This window comes from Passer montanus, unplaced genomic scaffold, assembly GCF_014805655.1.
Source record: "Passer montanus isolate IOZ18808 unplaced genomic scaffold, ASM1480565v1 scaffold8, whole genome shotgun sequence".
NCBI lineage: Eukaryota > Metazoa > Chordata > Aves > Passeriformes > Passeridae > Passer > Passer montanus.
Genome location: NW_024373256.1, coordinates 4,345,971 through 4,363,702, shown reverse-complemented (window position 1 = coordinate 4,363,702; position 17,732 = coordinate 4,345,971). Strand labels below are relative to the sequence as shown.

At 57.7% G+C, this 17,732-nt stretch overlaps 1 protein-coding gene across 1 annotated transcript; it reads left to right on the top strand.

The window, feature by feature from the left end:
- The first annotated feature begins 571 nt into the window (after positions 1-571).
- On the top strand, positions 572-11,981 carry LFNG (LFNG O-fucosylpeptide 3-beta-N-acetylglucosaminyltransferase). The gene is made up of 9 exons (XM_039732064.1): positions 572-797; positions 965-1,191; positions 8,047-8,095; positions 8,919-9,018; positions 9,157-9,310; positions 9,401-9,486; positions 9,772-9,937; positions 10,153-10,238; positions 10,328-11,981. The coding sequence occupies exons 1-9, from the start codon at positions 629-631 to the stop codon at positions 10,392-10,394; spliced, it is 1,104 nt and encodes a 367-aa protein (XP_039587998.1). The 5' UTR covers positions 572-628; the 3' UTR covers positions 10,395-11,981.
- The last annotated feature ends 5,751 nt before the right edge of the window (positions 11,982-17,732 follow it).

The window sequence follows — 17,732 nt, the reverse complement described above, 5'->3', positions numbered from 1 at the left end:
TGCGGGTGGGAGGAGGGGGATGCTTGGTACCTATACAACATTTATTTTCAGATATCCCAGAACTCTGGGGCTTCAGAGCACGGCGCTGTGCCTGGGATGAGGTTGGTCAAGTCTGGGAGCCTCTCCAGGTCTCCCTGAAGAAGAAATGAGAACAGACACTCCTGGCTCCCTGTCCCCAGATTTACCCACCAGAATGGAGCCTGGTGGAAGTGAGAGCAGCGCTGTGGTTTTTGGGGGGGGTTGGCGTGTTTGTTTTCAATTATGCTTTGCCTCACAGGAGACTGATGGGACGATGCCTGGAGCTTGGTCAGGCTGGTCAGCTTGCTGGAAACCTCTTGGACAGCGCCGTGAGAACATCTCGGTGCAGGGCTTTGGGCAGCCCGGGACGACAGAGCAGCGAACGACGCTCCCAGTGCGCTGGGGGCTGCAGGGGACCAGAGCGTCCCCATCCCCGGGTATCAAGGGAAAGGGAGGAGGAGGAGGAGGAGGAGAAGGAGGCAGAGGCACCCTGCCCGCACCCCCGGCTCCGTCCCTCCCCGGGCAGGGCGGGCGCGGTTTAAAGGCGGCGGCGCAGCGGGGGCCGGCGGTGGCGGCGGCGCGGCGAGCCGAGGAGCGGAGGCAAGGAAGGATGCTGAAGAGCTGCGGGAGGAAGCTGCTCCTGTCCCTCGTGGGCTCCATGTTCACCTGCCTGCTGGTGCTCATGGTGGAGCCGCCGGCGAGGCCGGGGCTGGCCCGGGGGGAGGCCGGCGGGGCGCAGCGGGCGCTGCAGAGCCTGGGGGCGGCGGCGGCCGCGGCTCCTGGAGGAGGAGGAGGAGAAGGAGGCAGAGGCACCCTGCCCGCACCCAGCCGTGCGCTCCCGGCCGCGGGCACGGAGACGCGCCGGGCAGAGGCCGGAGCGGGGCCGGAGGAGCCGGGACGCGTGCGGGGGCTGGCGGGGGGGACGCGGGGGTCGGAGGGGCGCGGGCTCCGGCGGCGCAGGGGCCGCCCGGGCTCCGCAGCTTCGCCGATTACTTCGGGCGGCTGAGCCGAGCGCGGCGGGAGCTGCCCCCGGCCCCGCCGAGCCCCCCGCGACCCCCGGCCGAGGACATCTCCCCCCGCGATGTCTTCATCGCCGTCAAGACCACCAAGAAGTTTCACAAGGCGCGGCTGGAGCTGCTGCTCGACACCTGGATCTCCCGCAACCGCGACATGGTAAGGGATGGGGACGGGGATGGAGACGGGGCTGGTCCCCTCCGCTGGCCGGGATGGAGCGGCTCGGGGCGGGATGGAGCCCAGGCTTCTCCGCCGCGGTCCTGGTACATATACCTTCGTTCTGCGCGATCCGGGTGGTGCCGTGACCCAGCAAATATCACCTGCCGTTCCTTTTCCCCCGTATCGCTGAGCCGGGTGGCGTTCCGAGGCTGGCTGGGCTGTTCTGCAGCCAGCTGTGTTTTCAGGAGGGTGAAATGCAGCGTTGCAGGGTGAGTGATGGAGAGAGCCCGACCTGGGCTCCTCACACTCAGCAGCCTCCCCAAATTCTGCTCCGGGGTCCTTATCCCCGAGCAGCTCCCATTGCAGAGCTGGTCTGCGTTGCTTTCTGCTGGTGAAACTGAGGCACGGTGTAGGACTGCAGCCCAGCCCGTGCGTGCCACAGTCCGGGTCACGTCCTGCAGTTGTGCTGCTCAAAGGACACCCGGTTCATCAGCCCAGGGCTGGGATAGCGCCGGGATGTGCTGAAGCTCTCAGTCTCCCGGCAAGGGACTGGGCAGGACTGGAGTTGCTGGGAGCTCTGGTGGGTCTGCACCGGCTCACCCACACCGGGGCAGCTCCAGCGAGTCTGCTTCCTGACCTTACTGATGTCCTGCCCAGAGTCCTGGCAGTCCCTTACTCTGTCCTTAAAGTACTGAAGCAAAATTCAAAAGGAAAAAAAAAAAAAAAAGAAAAAAGAAAAGCCGTTTCCTTAGGAAATGTGCTTTGCCATTTGCTCTCAAGACACTTTTTCTACCCTTAGACAGCTTCCCAAAAGTAAATTATGTCTGGCCCTAACCTTATCTTCCTACTGTCTTCACGTGTTTCCTCCTGGCCTGGAACTCAGTTTCTTGCTCGCAAACTGTTTTCCTTGGAAATCTGGAGTGGCTGAGGGTGGAGGCCATGGGGGGAAGGATTGACCTGCCCATGCCCCCCTCACCCAAGTCTGCTGGACCTTGTGGGGTCTTGGCTCCTGCACTGTACCCCAAGAATTATCTTGCTACTTTTTTTCCCCTGTGAATTGTGGTTTGTTTTTTTGGGTTGGGTTTTTTTTTTTTGCTCAGGTTTCCCAGGCTTGGCAGTGGATCTGCCACTTCTCCTTGGTCCAGTTATTTAGTGGAAACCTCTTTTATGCTCTGCTGTCACTGCGAGGGGGTGGTGAGTGGTGGTGGAGTGAAACGCTCTTTGAGCACCTACAGATGATCCTGGGAATGGCTGCTCTTTTTTTTCTTCTCCCTCTTGTAAGCTCCGGCTTTCTTCTAGGTTTTTTTTTTTTTTTATTTTTTGTGCTTCGTTTGTCCGTTTGGATTCCCAGAGCCCTAAGGCTCGGCTCTCACGCTGTCCCCCTGGGCAAGCTAACAAAGCCCCTTTTCTCCTGGCGCAGAGAAAAGGCTTCGCAGCCTCTTGTGTGGCACTTTCCATGGGAACGAGGGAGCCGGAGCCGGCCGTGTCCAGGTCAGGTTGCCTAGAGATGAGGGCCATGAAGCCAGGGGGGCCGCAGCCCGGCGAGGTGCCTGCCTGACAAGCCAAGCCGCTGAGTGACGGCTCTTGTACAGCACTTGAGGACAAGGAGCTGCCGAGAGAGCTGGAGGCTGCACAAACTCCTGCGGAGCAAAGCAGGGCTATGGGGACACGAGGCAGAGGGGATGAGCTGCCCTGCTGGGGGTGATTTGCTCTGCTCTTCCCACGCTGCTGTCCCTGGGAAGCTTTGAGGCACCCTGGGCTTCCCCAAACTTGGCATCAGGTTGGGGTTTTTTTGCCTGCAGAGTGTGGGATTGGTGCTGTGGGGCTCTTCTCTCTTGCTGCCCTGCAGTTCCTGCATATCTTCCTTGCCTGGCCCCCTGGTTTCCATCTCGGGAGGGTGATTTGGTGGCAGCAGGGGCACTGCCTTTGCTCAAACGTCTCTCTCAGTCTGAGTCAGGCCTGTCTCTGCTCATCCTCTCTTGCTCTGGGTTTCACTAACGGTGCTCAGGCATGTGAGCTGCCTCACCAGCGCGGGGAAGTTCCTGCCCAAGGGCTGAGAATCTCCTTTGCCTGATGCTGTGTCTCTTTCTCCTGATCACTCAAACCCCAGCCTCCCTCTGGCTGTTCAGGGATGCAGACACTGCTGAGAAGGGGTTAAATCCAGCAGGTAGCTCCTGCCTGGGCCCTGGCAGATAGGGGGAACAGCCATTGTGTCCTTCCTTGGCTGCTCTTTGTTCTGCCCACAATAGTCCCTGTTTCCTGCCCTCTGTCACCTCCAAGACACTGCAAAGGGCACCCCCTCCTCCTTCCTGCCTCTTGCACAGGGAGAGCACATCCCTGTTCCCTTCTAAATCTCCCCTTTGGGTTGCACAATCCAGGCTGGACTAACTGCTTTTGGAGGAGAATTATGGGCTTTCCCCTCTTTGCTCTGAGGAGAGTTTCCAGCTCTCTCAGTATCCTTAGGATGCTGGAGTGCGGGCTGGAGAAACTTTGGGCTTGAAAGGAAAGAGAGGGGAGGAAAATGACCATTGAGCAGAAACCCCGGACAGGAGCAAGTCTAAGTCAGCTTTCTTGCTGAGTCGGGTGATCTGCAGCGGCAGAGTCGCCAAAGACACCTCTGCTGGCCCTGGGGTTACCCTGAAGGCGGCTGGGTGTCCCTGGGGCACCCCAGAGGCATCCAGGCAGCTCGGCACACGCCGGGGCTCCAGCCCGGGCCGCCGTCCCGGCAGCGTGGGATCCGTGGCTGCCTCCCGCTCTGCGGCGCCGGAATTGCAGCCTTTGAAAAATTCCTGCTCTCGGGGCAAAGCCAACGGGTTTGCCTTCCAAAGAGCACGCTCCTCTGATGGCGGCTCCCAAATTTCTCTAGCACCTTGGCCAGGGTCCCCACCCACATGCCGGAGTCTCATTGCGCTCCCAGCAGAGCGGCTGAGGCAGGGACTGCTCATCCCAAACCAGCTCCGGGGGCAGCTGCTCCCCAAAGCCCTGGGCTGTGTGCCAGGGCCTGCTGAGCACCGACCAGCTCGGATCGTGTGTGAGGGTCCCTCCCTGCTGCCCCCCGGCGCAGCCTGTGTGGGTTTAAGGGGTGGGAGCCCCTTAATTGCCTGTCCCAAACCATGCTGCTGTCCTTGCCCATAAAAGCCCTGGAGCCGGTGAGCGGCGCGTGGAGCACCAGGCGGGAGGGTGGGGGACCCTTGCCACACAATGAGCTCATTGTTTGTGAGGAGGTTATTAAAAATTATAGCATTTAAAATTACAGTGGAGGATTCTTCCTCTTGCTGAAGGGAGCAGGGGGAGGAAGGGCCCGCGGCCCTGCAAGCCCCTTCACCGCCTCTGCAGGTCCCAGCCCTGAGATCCTGTGCCAGCACAGACCTGCCCCTGGTCCTGGGGAAAGCCACCACCATGGATTGGTGCCATCGTGGCACACTGTCATTGCTGGGACATCGCCATCACACTGCCCCCAACTTGGTGAAGAGGCGTGGGGATTTTCCCCCCTAAACCCCGAGGCTGGAGGGAAAATAAGAACATTTGCTGTGGGGGACACAAAGCTGGGCAGCTCTGGCAGCATCCTGACCTGCTCCAGAACCCCCTGACCTGCTCCAGAACCCCTCACCAGCTGGAGACTGAGCCCCCCCCACAACCAGCCCTTCTTTCTGCCTCCTTTCCTCTGCACCCAAGTGGGGTGGCAGTGAAAAGGGCTCTGGAGTGCTCCATCCTCTGCCAGCATGGGGAAGTGAGACGTGGCACAGGGTCAGGATTTGTGCTCTGCAGGGTCACGGGGTGCCTGCCTGGCCGAGGTTCCCCTTTGGGTTGGTGTGCTGGTGGGGTGGTGACAGGCATGGGCTATGCTGAGAGTGTGTCACCCCGGATGTCACAGACCCACTCTGCCAGGCAGCACAGAGAGGGCCGCGGTGACCCCGGGGTGGCCCTGGCTGGTGGGACACCTTGTGCAGCACCCAGCCACGAGCAACCCCCCAGCTCCGCCAGTGCAGGGGAAATGAGTCACCCTGAAAGGAGAAATGAAGGCGAGGAAAAAAAAAATATTAAAAAAAAAAAAAGAATAAAAAACCTTCCCCAAGGGCGAGGAGGAGGCAGCGGGGGCTGCCGGCGGCTGCCCGGCTCCGGCTGCGGGGGCTGACCCCGCTGTGGCCGCGGGGATCCCGGGTGCCGCCGAGTCCCGGGCCGCGCATTGTGCGGGGCTGCGAGGAGCGCTGGCAGCTATTGTTCGGCAGGGATTTGGCATCCTGTGTTTCTTGAAGCTGCAGTTCTGAGAACAATGAGGTTTCCTGCAGGGGTTGGGGTGGGGGGGCAGCGGGCCCTTCCTCTCTTGCACCCTGCAGGAAAAGTTACTGGGGGGGGTCCAAGAGGTCCTTGCACCCCTCGGTGCTGTGGCTGTCACGGGGGCCAAGTGGGAGAGAGGTGGCTGTAAGGGCTGGGAGAGCTTCTGGCCCCGCTGGCTCTGGAGGTGCTGGTTTGCAGGTGACAGCTCAGGGATGTTGGCTGCAGTGTCCACTTGCACCACTGTAAACTGGATGCTGCCCTCAGGTCTGGCATCCTCCATGGGAGATGACAAAGGTGGATTCATGTTTTTTACTTGGTCTCATCCTTTCCTTGCCTATCTCCTCCCAGACTTGGCTGTCACCTCTGCTCCTCTCCGCTGCAGCCCCAGGTGAAAGGCCATGCAGGCAGGGTGCATCTCCCCTCCAAAACCCACAAATTAATTACAAAATTAATTAAAAAATGAAGCCTTTAATTGCTTTACTTTTAATTTAATGTCATGGTGGGGTCGGGAGGGATGTGGGAAACCTGTGAGGCCCCAGTAGGTGCCCACATGGGGTGACGTGCAGCTGTGTGCCCCTGTCCCAGTCCCTGAGGTGCCACCTGGCCCACCCTCACCAGGAATATTGCGGGGATGTGTGTGGGGAGATGCCTGGGTAGGATGAAACGTTTCGGTGCAGGCGAGTAATAAACAATTGTCCCTGTGGTCTATTTATAGAGGCTGAGTGCAGGATTAGTTGTGGGGTTATTTTTGGAGCAGCTGAAGGCAGTTGCTGGACGGCGCTTCTGAGCTAATCAAGCAAACATTTTCTGTCTCGCCTGTGCACGGGCTGTGTGTTCCCTGCCCCCGCAGTGAGGCTGAAACCTGGGCTGGAGTGCCAACCCCCCTGTGTGATGGGGCTGTCTCAGGCATCCCTGGATGCTCTTCTGCTGCCCTGCTTCAGTTTGTACCCCAGTCAGCTTCCTGACCAGTCCCTGAGCACCTGGGGGAAATGGGGACCAGCAGCTGTACCCCGAGTAGGTTGGGGGTGACACCCCTCCTCTACACACAGCACTGACCTTGTGCCACCCCAGCAGTGATGTGTCCATGGAGACACAGAACCACGGGCATCCTTGGCCCTGCAGCTGATGTGTCCCTGTCCCCCAGCTGTCCCCTCCTCACCAGCTCTTCCCCATCCCCTTTGCTCAGAGCCTTCCTGACCTCTGTCCCTCCCCACAAGCCAGACTGCACGGCAGGCTGTGCATTTGTGAGAACTTGCCTTCCCACCTCCTCCATCTTTTTTTTTTCCCTCCCCCCCTTTTTCTTTTCTCCTTTTCAAGCCCCAAAGGTCACTTGTAGCCCCGTCCCCTCCCATTGAGCCTCAGTGCAGCTCCAGGCTCTCCCCACCAGCCCCGGCTGGGGACCTGAGCAAACAGGGCCGGGTTAACCAGTGCAGCTGTATGCTAATGACTGCTGCCCGCTTAACTCTCCTCGCTGAGTAAAGTCAACCCCACTATTGTACCCAGCTCCTCAAACAAGCCACAAAACCCCAGCGCGTTCCCGGGGCCGGCTGCGGGGTGGCACCCAATTTCCAGCTCACTTATAATTCATCATCCCCAGTGCTCCATCGTCCCCCCTCTGCTGCCTCCTGCCTTCCCCCCCCAGCCCTTTTGTCTTTCTTCCTTTGCCCTTTTGTGCAAGTCTGGTTTTTAATAGCGCTTGGCAGCTGGTTGTGGTTTCTCTCCTCCAGCTTTGTTTGCTGCCCGCTGATTGATGGCGATGCCTTTCCCACCCCCTGCTCTCTCCTGCTTCTTGTCCTTCCCCAAATCCCAGGCCCAGATCAGCCCTTCCAGTCCTCCTTCCTGGGTGGCATATGCCAGGAATTAGCTGTGTAAATAGAGGAGTGCAGCCGGGCAGGCAGCTCAGGGGCCCGGGGAGGCTGTCGGGTGCTGCCTGGCACCGCGGGATTGTGCTGGGATGGGGCAGTGGGGAACCATCCCCTCCTCGGGGCTGGTAAGAGGCACTCACTGGCACCGTCTCAGCCCCCCTGGGTAGGACACAGGGAGCAGAGGGGAGCCGTGGAGCTGTTGTGCAAGTGGCCAAGGACAGGCGCTGCTGTTGACACAGGTGGGGACGCGGCTGGGAGCCGGCGCCGTGGGCAAACACACCTGCCCGGGCGGCTGCTGCGGCACCCCGGCCACGCGCTCTGAAATCCCTGCTCAGAGCAGGCCGCGCTCTGCACCTGCTCCCCTCCTTCCCCCCGCCCCCTTGTGCTGGGCACAGCCCCTGTGGCCCCCAACACCTCCCTGCCAGCTGCTCCCCGTGCAAAAGGCAAGAGGATGGGGATGCTCCGTGCGGGGGCGGGGGTTTGCTCCCAAAGGGAGCTCGGCTCCTGTCCCTCCTGTCCTGGTCTGAAGCTGGGTGTGTTGCGTGGCTGTCTGGCTCTCCAGTGCCACTCTGGGGTTTGGACAAGGGGGAAGAAGTCACCACCAGCTCCCTGGAGGAGCTGATGCCAGGTCTGCCCAGGGGTGCTGTGTCACATCCAGAGCCGCATGGTCTCAGCCCCTCGATCCTCAGAGGTGCCTCGTCTTCTCTTTCAGACCTTCATCTTCACTGACGGGGAGGATGAGGAGCTGAAGAAGCAAGCACGTGAGTCTGTGGCTCTTGTCCCTTTGTGTGTATGACCTGGCCAAGTCCCCTGAAAAGCTCCCACCTGTGGAGCATGGTTGGTGTGGAACCTGCCCTGGGAACTCTGAAAAAGCCCTCGCCACAGGAACCTGGGTTGAGAATGACACAATTTGTTTCACTGATGATGCCTAAAGCACCCTCTGCCTGGGACCCCGATCTGGGAGCAGGTTTCTTCCCAGTCAGCCCAGCCCACCCCCTGCATGGTGCTGGGGATCACAGCTACAGGGTGCCTTTGCACCACTTTGTCCCTGGGGTGAGCTGGGATTGATGGCAATGTGGACAGAGTTTCATGGGAGCATTTTCCAGGCTGGGGTCAGCATGGTCTGTTCTCCCCATGCAAATGACTCATTTTCAGTCTGAGTAGTGATTGTCTTTAAGCTGGGCAAGCAAAATAGGGCAGGGTTTTTGCTACCATGTTCTGGGGAAGTGCAGGGCTCACAGACACCCCTTCTGCTCCAGGCTAGCTGATACACCCTGACCAAGGTGATGTAGGGTGGCATCATGCTTAAAATGTGGATAGGGCTGATCTACAGTGCATCTGCTGCATCCACATTCCTTATTCATCCCTTCCCTTCTCTCACACGGACAAAAAAGACATTTCCCCAAAAGTTCATCTTTTGCCCAAAGCAATATAGCATGTGGGTCACTGAGCATCGGGATCATCCATGAGATTCCATCCCCCTGGCACACCTGGGACATGAGTGGTGAAGTGTCACCGTTAGAGGGTGTGGGAAGGTGTGGCCTGCACCAATGCTGGGCTCTGACCCCTCTTTTTTCCCTGCAGGAAACGTCATCAACACCAACTGCTCTGCTGCCCACAGCCGCCAGGCCCTGTCCTGCAAGATGGCCGTGGAGTACGACAAGTTCATCGAGTCCGGCAGAAAGTAAGCGGTGCCTGGAGCTGCTGTGGGGGATGGCAGGGCTGAAGGGGGGCAGGATGGTGCAAACAGAGACCATCTGTGGTTTTGGGGTTGTACCTCAGCATGGGGACTGGGGTGGGTGTGACACTGCTGTCACTGCAGGTGGTTCTGCCACGTGGACGATGACAACTACGTGAACGTGCGGATGCTGGTGAAGCTGCTCTCCAGCTACCCCCACACACAGGACATCTACATCGGGAAGCCCAGCCTGGACCGGCCCATCCAGGCCACGGAGAGGATCAGTGAGAACAAGATGGTGAGCCTGGGGACAATTTGGGGCTGGCTTAATTTGGGCTGCCTGGAGAAGGAGCTGTGGTCTCACTGCGTTGGTTCCCCTCTCTCGCAGCATCCTGTGCACTTCTGGTTTGCCACGGGTGGAGCAGGGTTCTGTATCAGCCGGGGGCTGGCACTGAAGATGAGCCCTTGGGCCAGGTAAGAGCATTGGCATTGCACTCCCAGGGGGACTCCTCATGGTCCCCAGGGCACAGAGAGGTGACATTTTTGGGGATGGGTGCTGGACTATATCCCACAACCTTTCTCTCTTTGCCTTCTGGGGGGTGTCTGCAGGGAGCTTGGAAACAAGCTGGGAAGGGCTTCAGTTACCCCAAAGTGACTTTTAATCCGAGCTGGGCACCCACTGGCCAAGCCCAGAATCCCGCTGGGTGCCCACATCCCCTGGGCTTTGCTCCTCTGCAGCCCCTCTCTGTCTCCCCGCAGCGGGGGTCACTTCATGAGCACTGCAGAGAAGATCCGCCTGCCCGACGACTGCACCATCGGCTACATCATCGAGTCTGTGCTGGGCGTGAAGCTCATCCGGAGCAACCTCTTCCACTCCCACCTGGAGAACCTCCACCAGGTGCCCAAGTCGGAGATCCACAAACAGGTACCCCAAGTTGTCACCTAAAAATTGGGTATCACGGCTAAGATGTTGATTGACGTGTGACCAAAACAGCAGAGGGGAAAAGCCCCATCCCTGAGGGGTGATGCAAAGTCTCACTGGAGGCTTTGAGAAATGGGGTGAATTTTGCAGCTCCCCTTTCCTCTGCTTGATCCTTACGGCCATGTCGGCCACTTCACCCCTCTGTGCTTGCCCCCCAGGTGACACTGAGCTACGGCATGTTCGAAAACAAGCGCAACTCCATCCACATGAAAGGAGCCTTCTCCGTCGAGGAGGACCCATCCAGGTGAGCTGGGGGGGGTCCCTGTTCCCCCAAACCGGGCTGCCATGGAGCCGCCACTGTCCCGTGCTCAGCTTTGCTCCTCTCCTCCTCAGGTTCCGCTCCGTGCACTGCCTGCTGTACCCCGACACGCCGTGGTGCCCCACCAACATGGTTTACTAGGAGGTGCACGTGCCCTCCAGCCTCGTCCCGAGTTTCCCCGGTATCCGACGGGCGTGCGGGACCTGCGTGCGGGTGTGTCGGTCCGGCCTCGCCGGACGGACGGACGGACGTCGTTGCTGTGGTATTGCACAGTGTGTGTGTACTGAAGGCTGCTGTGCGGCCCCTTGACCCCTGCCCTGCCTGCCCGGCTGCCCGTGCCCGCTGCCTGGTCCGGCCGGGATGGCGGAGAGGGACGGGAACTGAGCACTTACCCACGGGCACCCGCGGCTGGCGGGCCCCACGCCATGCGTGGGGAGCGGCCGCAGCGCGGGGCCCTGCCCCACCCCAGGCTTGCTTCCCCTTGATGGTTTTGTTTTGTCTTGGTTTTTTTTCCCTTTCAAATGTTAAGTTTTTTTTGTGTGTTCTTCCCTTCTTTGCATCTACCCCCCAACCCGTTCCCGTAACCCCTGACCCGGCCCATCCTCTCTCCCAGTCCCAAAATCTCAGCAGCGGAGCTCTGGCTCCTAGTTTGGATGAGGGGTCCCTGTGAGTTCTGCTCCATGGCTCGGCAGGCAGAGGTGGGCAGGGGAAGCCTCTGGCCATGGCAATGGCTCCTCCAGGGTCCTGCAAAGCTGCTGGGAGCTTGACATCTTCACTGGAGGGAGACAGTGGGGTGGCTGGGAGCTGGTGTTGGTGTAACTCCATTTCCCAGAGCTCCCCCCACACAGGTGAAGTGTTGCTGGCAGCATCAGTGGGTGAACTATTTAGAGACTGGTGTAAAGACTTTCCATAAATATGGGCGTGGGAGGAGGGATTTTCCAGAGCTGCCACAGTGGGTTGGGCACCGTGTTTGTCCAGGGTCTCCCTCCAGTTCTGCTCAGGCAGCCCTGCAGCTCTGCAAAGGAACACCTCGAGGTCTGCCTGGGGGCTGTGTGTGTGTCCCCTGTGGGGCCAGAGCATCCTCCAGCCTTGCCCTGGCTGTGGGTGCTGCCCAGGAGGCACCTGCACATCTGGGCACCTGCCACAGGCAGGCAGCATCTCCCAGCCTCCCATTGTGCTATCCCTGATGGAGAGGGATTTATCCAGGCAGGGAAAGGGACCTCGCATCCTCTGAGAGCTGCCCTGCCTGCCAACACCAGCCCTCTCTCTGCCCCTGGGTTGAGCCAGAGCTGAACATTTCCAACTTGAAGCTGAGTGAAAATAGCCCATAATGGGTGTGTTGTAAATATGTTATTGAGCCAGTATTTTTTTTACTGTGCCTTTTTTTTTAAGAAAAAAAAAAAAACATTGAGAAATATGTAGATTTTTAAAATGCTTTTTATACATTTTCTGTGGATCAGAAAAAGAAAAATCCCCGACCTTTGATAATCTGTTTAAGAAAGAAAAAAATAATTTGCGATGTCTTGTAACTATCACTTACCTTAATTTATATGTTCCAGTATCTGGAACGTCACTCTGTGCTTTCTGTAACTAGGATGTGTTTGAAGCAATAGATGTGGGAAGGGGAACCAGCATGGACAGTGTGTTCTCAGGGACCTGAACCCGATCGCTGCCACGGGGTTCCCGTGGGAGCGGTCACCAATAAAGTGGCTTTTTTTGCTGACCACAGTCACCTGGTCCCGGGCTCCGGCGTCTCTTTATGGATGTGCTGCTCTGAACAGCCCTTGATCCCCCGCAGATGTTGTCACCTCTCTCGGGGATGCTCCGAGGAGGGGCTGCTCCTCCGTCCCTTTTTTCCCACGGGTACTGGGATCCTGCTGGCCATTTGCATCCCGGGGTGTGAGGGTCCTCTCCTCCTTCCCCTTCCCAAAAGGCTCGGGCAGGGCTCGCCACCTCGGGGCTGGTTTTTCCCAGGCTCGGGGGTGGGAGGGAGGCGGCGGGCTGAGGTGGGAGCCGGTTGTTAGCAGGGTGTTGTGAACAGCCGGCGGGCAGGCGTGTGCGTGGGAAGGTTGGGGGCTGCGGGGGAGGAGCCCCTTCCCTCCCCGCCCTCCCCTCACCCTCCCCACCGCAGTTTCAGCCAACACTGAGCATCCACCTGCCAGAAACAAGCCCCAGCTTTCATGGGCTGGGAGATAGCCTAAGATCTGCTCCCCCAAACCAGTCCTGTTTGTGCCACTGGTACCAGCTTCCACCTGTGCCACCCCCTCCTCCACACCTTCCTGTAGAGCCAGCACCCTTTTTTTTTCCTTTTCGAGGCACACTTACTTACTTCACAGTTTCGCTTCAGCCTCTGGGTTATCAAGGGTTGGCCCTGCTAAAAATACAGCCTGGCAGGAAATCGGCGTGTGCTGAAGCAGCCACCCCTCCTCCCAGCCTGCTCACCCTCCAGACAGCCACAAAAATCAAAAGTCCCCCAACCTCTGCAGCCCTTGGTGAGGTGGGGCTCTGGCTGAGAGTGTCCCCCAGAGAACCAGCATTGCCCTGACCCAGCCACCCCAAAAACTGCCCTGGAGGAAGGGAAGGGTGGATGGGCAGCAGTGCTGCCTTCCCCAGCTGCCTGGGGCCAGGGATGGTGTGTTGGGTGCAGGATCTGGTGGCCCTCAGGCCTCCCCTGGTGCAGGGTCAGCAAAGGGACCTGTGTCAGGCACAGGAAGCTGTGACACCCAGCCCCATCTGCTCCCCCACGACTTTTCCTATTGCTCACAGCCTGCGGTTTTGGCAGCGTGGGCACTTCCCAGCAGTGGTGCTGTCACCCTCAGTGAGCCTGACCCTCCCCTGCACCCCAGACAGGACGGGGAGATGTGGGTTAAGTGCCAGTTGAGGTGCTGGGCAGCCAGGGGCTGTGGCTTGGGGTTGGGATGCTGCTGTGAGGAACAGGAGCCTCTGGCAGGGGTGAACACTGGGAGGATGCTGGGCATTGTACAACTCCTGGATGGGGCTTAAAAAGTAAAATAAATACAAATACAAATTAAAAAATAAAGTTATAAATAAAATAATAAAATAAAATGAAATATACCCCACTGAGCCTTCAGGAGTAGGGGAAGGTAGCTCACCAACCCTCCAGTTTGTCTCCCACCAGGCTCCCAGCCTCTCCCTCCTCCTTTCCCTACTCGTGGGCTGAAAAGTAAATAAATACAGGCATTAATAAACAAAAGGAAAACAAAAGCAAAGCCTGCTGCTCTCGCATACTTGGCAAACTCTGCAGGCCAGGCTGCTTTCATCTGCACCCCGGCGCTGGTGTGGGACGTCCTGTTTACTCTTGCCTGCTCGAGGCAGCTGATAAGGCAGCTGTACCTTTTGGAGAGTCTGCTGTGTGGTGATGGGGTGGGGACAAGCCAGGCTCGTTGGGGACACTGCCACTATGCAGGCACTGCTGCTGTGGACAGCACTGTGCCCGGGGGATGCTCCAGAACTGTGCCTGGCTAAAGGCTCTAAAGGCTTTCCCCATTTCTGGGTGGTTGCAACACTGAGGACAGAGAGTAACACACTGGTTTAGTCCTTTTTTTTTGGTTTAATTTGCATTTGGGTCACTTACAGTCCCAGACTTGATGTGAGTCACTGTGTTCCCAGCCTGGCTGTGGGGACTTTCACCAGGGACTGTGTGCACGGTGCTGGGACAAACACCCATGATGGGACAAACTCCCGTCCTGGTACTGAGAGCAGCGAGAAGTACTTGAGGCTTGGGCTGGGAGGGCGGTGTTGGGAGACAACAAAACTTGTGTGAATTGGCTCCAAGAGCCACTTCCAGCTGCTTTGGCCCAGAAAACTGGAATATTTGTGGGAAATGAACATAAAAGCGTCCGAATCGTGGGGCCTGAGCGACGCATGCAGCTGCAGCTTTGGGAGCTGCCTGTCCCAGTGCTGGGTGGGAGAGTGCTGGGACCCCCGTGGGGGCACGATCTACATCCCACCACCTCTGTGCAGCTGGAGGTGATTTAATCCATTACCAGCACTGTCTGCCTTGGAGTGAGGGGCTGCAAAGCCCTGCAGCAGAGTGATGGCTGTGGGATGGCCATGACAGCACTGGGATGTGCAGAGGAGCTCTCAACCACTGCCCCTTTTTTTTTTCCACCCTTCTACTATTTCCCACCCCTGCATAACATGCAGGTGGTTAAAATAAATAACCCAAAAGCCCTGCAAAGTTTATTTTTCCCTTCCCGACTTTTAAGACCAGCCTTGAATCTATCAAAACCAATCCCCCTTGCCCCAGAGCTCCCAGCAACTGCTGTTTCTGGTCTGCCTCAGCTGCCCAGTGGGGCCAGTTCTGCTGCTGTAGCCATTTGGCAAGCCAAGAGTGGAGGAGGAGATAAATTGAGCATCTCCAAAGCATCTGGAAACACTTCCCACGGCGCTGCCAGATGAGATCTGCGAAGCCGCGGCACCACCGAACAGCCCCGCTCCCAACCCCTCCTTCCTCCTCCTTCCTCCTCCTCCTCAGTGGATGTGTCCCCCTTCAGCCCCCACCAAACCATGGTGCTTCCACCAGGGAAACAGTGCTGGGCTTGTGCTTGTCCACAGCGAGGACAGGGACCTGCAGCAGCAGTGACACTGCAGCAGTGTCACCGCCGTGCCGGCACTGGGTGATGCTCCAGCCGTGTCCCCAGCCTGGTAAGCCCCCTTATTTTTAGGGTGGCTGTTGAGTTAGGAAGCCCTCGGGCAGCAGGGGCCATTCTGGCTCCCTGATGAGCAGCCCAGGCACAGCCCCAGAGCTGATGTGTTTGGAACAGCTCAGGAGTGGCCGGGTGATTTATGGGGTGCAAGCGCCAGGGTCCGTGAGGTTTGCCTGGTGGGAAGAGGAAGTGGGTGGGAGAAGCACCAGCATCTGCCACACCTCGCAGTGAGCAGGGAGCTGTGCTTCCTCCCACTTCCCTCCACGGACTGGGGCGGATTAAAAAAATCCCTGAGCAGGGATTTTTGCTGAGGTCATGGTGAGAAACACTGCCTGCTCCAGGCAGAGCCGAGGCAAAGGGTCCCAGCAGCAATGGAGAGCCCAGCTGCAGAAGGAAAAGTCCTCTGCTCCTGCCACCATCCATCCCCTCTCCACCAGGCAGCAGCAGGAAGGCACAGCAGTGTGACCGGCTGCCTCTTCATCATGGCCACAGCGAGCCCACCCTCTGTGCCTGCCTGGGCACTCCCAAATGAACTGGGAGATACTGGAGGGCTGGGACAAACCAGGCTGGAGACACGGGGTGAGAGCAGCCCTGGATGGAGCATTCCCGTGGCTGCCTCTGCTCACAAACCCTCCCGAGCGCCGAGCACAGGGCTCCAGCATCCCCACGTGGTCAGACTGGTCGGAGCCTCCCTGCTCCGGGTTTTCCTTCCAGTGGACACTCAGCTCTGTCCTGGCCTCCCTCGCAGTGCGAGGAGAGGACACGACCTCCTGGAAGCACCAGGGAGTGGGGAGGGAGATGGGAGATGGGGTCATTCCTCAGTGCAGGGGGTGTTTTGATTGGAGAGTGATTGGCATCTGACTCCAAGATGCAGAAGGCTTGAAAGACACTTTATTTTAAAGTGTAGTATTTAACAATCTACAGTTCTTACAGGAACAGTGGTGGACCTAAGACTTGATTGGTCTTAAGGTGAAAACTTCTAACACTATGGGTGTGCTAAGAATAGCACTTTTATCAAATTATCTCTATAAACAATGGTTATAGAAAGAAAGATAATTGTTTGAAATTTTTTTCTTCTGTGATTCTTAGGCTTAGCTTGTGAGAAATTGTTTTTGTTCTTCCTTCAACTGAACTGAGAATTTCTACACCTCAGGAGTGAGGGTGCTTCGGGAGGTGTGAGAGAAGAGCTGCAATTTCTGCTGCCTGCTGCCTTCCTGGCCTGGTGGAGAGTGCAAAACCCCTCTGGACCTTTCTGAAGAACCACAAATCCAGCTCTAAATGTGCCTGATGGAAGCAGCTGGGCAGAGCAGGCTGCAGCATCAGCAGCAGGTGCTGCCTGCACAGTGCCACGTTCAGCAGAAATCATGACCTGCACTTTGGGCCATTTCCCACCCCAAGAGGTGACAGCAGATGGGGACACACAGTCAGTGACTGTGTCCCACCGCCACCAGCTCTGCCTGATGGTTTTCCATCCTCCAACCCACGGGAGCTGCCGGAGGCAGCGCTGGTGTTGGCACAGCTCAGCACACCACAGAGCAAATACGATTGAAAGCATCTCCCCAGGGCACCCCTCCCTGCCTTATCTCCCAGGACTGAGATCTAAGGGACCACTACTGAAGGCTGATCTGAGGGTGAGGTTTATTCAAACACATACTTCACCCTTCCCTCTGTTTTCTCCAAGCCCCTAATGGCTCAGGAGGGAGCTCAGCCCTGCTCCTGCTGGGACTGGGAGCAGTGCAGAGGGACAGCCAAGCTGCAGCTCCTGGGGGTGGCTGGAGGACACTGGGAGAGGTCACCAGGAAGGTGGCCTTTGCATGTTCCCATCCCTGGTGGAGTCCATAAACCTGGTAAAATATTTACACGGATGACTCTGATCTAGGCTTTATTTTCCTTCATGCCATGAGATTCCCTTGACTGCTCCAAGCCCTTTTAGAGCTTTAGAGAACAGATTTAATCATCTCGGGTCAGAAATGGAGAAGGAAAACGTGGGTTCCTCCTTTAGATGGAAATAAAAAAAAGAGGAGGGGAGACACATCTGTCAATTATTAGTGAAGGAGGGAAACTGGTGTCTGTTGGGATTCACAGCCATGAGGGGTAAGTCACAACAAGGAGCCCTCTGTGGTTCTGAGCTGGACTCGTGGGCAGGACTTGAGAGCACTGCTGTGGGTTTCAGCCATGCTCACAGCATTTAAAAAAATGCCCAGCATTTCCAAAGACAGAGTTGAATTTTTGCTTATCCCCACACCTAGGAAGGGAGGGGCTGAGGTCAGGGCAAGAACAGCACAGGATGGGGGCAGGAGCCCAACGCCTCCTTCGGCGGGCAGGATCAGGCAGAAAACAGATCAGGAAAATTAGAGGAAGGTAAAGCTTTCAGTTCACTGTGTGATAGTGATGTGGTGGGCCTGTGATCAGAGAACTGCACAAACAGAATTAAAGAGAAACCCACGATACCCTGGGGCAGCACTGAGCAAGGTGAGCCCATGCTGAGCTTCATCTTCCCCCAAAGAAAAGCCTGTGACAGGGCTGAGCTGGTGGGGCACCATCCCAGGCCATTTTGCCACATTTCTTGTACTTGTGCTGCTGGAAATGAACCACTCGTGTTTATTGCTGCTCCAGTGAGGAATAACCAAAGCAGCAGAGGGGCCTCAAGGGGTTAAAGCTCATTGGGTACAGGAGAACATCTCCAGGCTGATGTCTCCCACGGCTGCTCCAGCACCTCCTGCCCCCAGGTACAAGGACACCCCACAGCAGCCACCAGCCCAACCTCACACTCCCTTTGGGAGAAAACACAGATCAATAACCAGGAACA

Coding starts and splice junctions, on each gene's coding strand:
- LFNG (XM_039732064.1), top strand. CDS start 629: ATGCTGAAGAGCTGCGGGAGGAAGCTGCTCCTGTCCCTCGTGGGCTCC. Junction 9,311..9,400: donor GGATCAGTGAGAACAAGATG/GTGAGCCTGGGG, acceptor CCTCTCTCGCAG/CATCCTGTGCACTTCTGGTT. Junction 9,487..9,771: donor AAGATGAGCCCTTGGGCCAG/GTAAGAGCATTG, acceptor GTCTCCCCGCAG/CGGGGGTCACTTCATGAGCA.